Source organism: Physeter macrocephalus, chromosome 19 (assembly GCF_002837175.3).
Source record: "Physeter macrocephalus isolate SW-GA chromosome 19, ASM283717v5, whole genome shotgun sequence".
NCBI lineage: Eukaryota > Metazoa > Chordata > Mammalia > Artiodactyla > Physeteridae > Physeter > Physeter macrocephalus.
The window spans coordinates 25,981,338-25,984,208 of record NC_041232.1 but is presented as its reverse complement, the minus strand read 5'-3'; the positions used below and the strand labels follow the sequence as shown (position 1 = coordinate 25,984,208).

Here is a 2,871-nt window from a genome sequence, read left to right as displayed (position 1 = left end):
GCCCGCGAGCCGTGGCCGCTGAGCCTGCGCGTCCGGAGCCTGTGCTCCGCAACGGGAGAGGCCACAGCAGAGGGAGGCCCGCATACCACAAAAACAAAACAAAACAAAATAAAACATAAAATGTAATAAACTCCTAGGGCTTTCCAGATGATCCTCTGCCTACTGAAAGGGCCCTGCACGTCTGGCCTTGCTCTCGCGCGCTCCCTCCCCATTCCTGCCACACGCCTTCTTTCCACGAGACAGAGCACCTGCTGGTCGGGCACCTGCTGGTCCTCACCTTAAGGCCACTGACTTAGCTGCTTCCTGTTCTGTGCCCCCATCCTCCCATGATCATCCAGCTGTCATTCAGATTCTGCTTAAATGCTGCCTCAGGACAAGGTTGCCAGTCTGAAGTAGCCACCCAGCCTCTCAGTGCATGAGCATTCACAACTTTGTTCATGATGTTCCCCTGGTATGTCTTACCATCTCCCATACCCTCCACGGGGTCATGGGCCCTGTCAGTCTTGTTTAGCCCTGCATGCCCTAGAAAATTACCTGGCATAATAGTCAATAAAGGCTTGCTAAACACGTGCACTCAAAAACAAGGAAATACTGTCTACATTTGTTCAAGTCTTTTAGGTCCTAAGAGGCAATAAAAGCGCAGGCTCTGACGACACTCTACGTGGGTCTGAATCTCAGCTCTGCCACCCTAGTGTCCTTGTTTCCCTTACTAGTTTGGGACCTGGCAGGCTCCCCAGTTTCCTCAGCTGTAAAGTGGGGACATACTTGCCTCACAGGGCCGTGAGGTGTAAATAACGTCACACACACAAAGTGGCTAGGCCAAGAGTGGTGCCTATTAATATCATTCAACAGTTGTGAAGTCTTCTTTATTCAGGTCCTGTATCCTTATGGTCACTTATTTTATCTTTTCCAATTGCTATTGAAAATACGTCTTCTCTCGTTGTATTCTCTGTATAGTTATTGTTTAAAAGCAAAAAGTTCATTGATTTTGAGGTTAACTGTACCCCATCCGGCCGCCTCGGTGAAGTCCCTTCTCCCCTGACACCCAAACTCTTCCTGTCACACTTGCTCACCTAAAAAAGTGTCTATACTATCACCAATCGCTTCTCTGCATCCTGCGGCCCACAGCCGCATGCAATCCCTTCGCCTCTCAGGAACTGATCACCTGCACCACCCCCGACATTCTGCTCTGGAAAAGCTGCTTAAGACCCACACATTCTGAAGTCCAGGCGACACCTTTCAGCCTCATGAAATACTTCTGAAGCATTTCATATCATGGCTTCTAGGAAGCTCTCTTTTCTCAAATTTGCAGGGGAAGAAACCACTCTCCAAATTTTCTGTCACCTCCCTTGCACCCCAGCCCTTCGGCACCGCCGTCCTGGTTGCCCCGAGTCCTCTACTGGTCCCTCCTGGGGCTCTACTCGTTGTACCCTGCACTCCCCCGAACACAGGCGCCTTTAATCTGCACATGTTAGTTGAAAACCCCTACCCAAGCTACAGATCGACGACAGGCACTGCGCTTCGAACACCTCCAAGCCCTCTCGGCCCCTGGATGCCTCTTCCAACAGTGTTCTCAAGGCCGGAAACACGAGCAGCGCGCCAGCGGCTCCGAGGAAGTTCACCTTCGCCGGGAAGCCCGCTCTGGCTCACCGCCCAACCACCCGCCCGGCCCGGCCGGTCCACTGGCCGTCTCCCCTCGCGACTCGGCTCCTTCCGGCTCTGAGCCCTCGAACCCGCCGGCCACCCTGCCCAGCGACCACCCTCCGCAAGAGACCGCAGCTCCTCGAAAGCAAGAAACGTACGTAATTCCTTGGCACTGCCAGCGCCAGTCTCAGCGTCCAGCACACAAAGACACTCGGTGTATGAGCATCTTAACAAGTGAATGAACAAAAAGGAGGTTAATTTCCCTGATGGGGCCCGAAAGGGCTGGACACGAAGACAACTCCGTACTTGTGTGTGAGAAACCTGAAACGACAGAGGATCACTTCCTTCACGAGAACCCTTGCTGCCCTCAGAATTCAGGGTCCGCTGTAGACCGTAAAACAGGGTACCTGCCGAAGGACAGGGCACCGGACACAAAATACCCGAAGAGGAGGAACGTTCCTGGAGACCCAGGCGGACTGCGGCGAACACGCGAGTTCAGGCCCTGGCGTGGCCGTCACGGGATGAACACGGCCACGCTCACGGCCCAGTCAGCTTGCGCAAGGGAGAAAGTCCCGACTCACCCAACACGAAGCTGTCCGGGACCTGCTGGCCATCCCGCGCTGTTTCGTGCAGGGTCTCCCGGCTGCTCCCACCCTGCCCACACCCAGCAGGGGCTTCGCGCCCCACGGAGAGAGGGTCCGCGGGCACCAGGCACCTGCCCGTCGGGGCTGAGTCCCTCGCAGGGACGCGGCCTCCGGGCCCCGGCGGAGGGAACCGGGGCGATGAGTTTGTACCGTTCCGCAGCCGTGAAGCGGAAGGGACCGAGCCCGGGCTAGCCGCCTCCACGCCCGGATCGACCGTGGGGGTTCAGGCGGCCAAGAGCCTGGTGCGCACAGGACGTTCCGGGCCAGGGTACCTTCGCGTCTCCGCCAGCTCCGCAGCCAAGGAAACAGAACGTCCCCGGCCCGCCTCTGTGCACAGTTGCCCCGCAGGCTGCAGCCCGCTAGGCGCGTACTCCGCTGAGGCGGGGGTGCGGCGCACGCGGAAGTACGTCACGCGACCAGGAGCGGCCGGCAGAAAACGACATCTCCCAGAACCCTCTGCGGAGGAGGCGGAGGGCCTGGGAAGAGCGGCGGAGGCTGATGGGAAAGGCGGGCTGGCTGGCTCTGCAAGCGCCGGGTGTCTGCCCTTGGTAGCGCCTGCCCGGGCGGAGTTCTTCTCGGTGCA

General features: G+C 57.7%; 1 protein-coding gene across 1 annotated transcript in view; it reads right to left on the bottom strand.

Moving 5' to 3' along the window:
• Positions 1–2,629, bottom strand: part of ZNF26 (zinc finger protein 26) — a 14,548-nt gene extending 11,919 nt beyond the window's left edge. The window contains exon 1 of the mRNA XM_007126795.4: positions 2,226–2,629. Within this exon, the coding sequence (XP_007126857.2) occupies positions 2,226–2,258 (33 nt within the window). The 5' untranslated portion in view covers positions 2,259–2,629. The remainder of the gene's footprint in view (positions 1–2,225) is intronic.
• Positions 2,630–2,871: the final 242 nt, after the last annotated feature.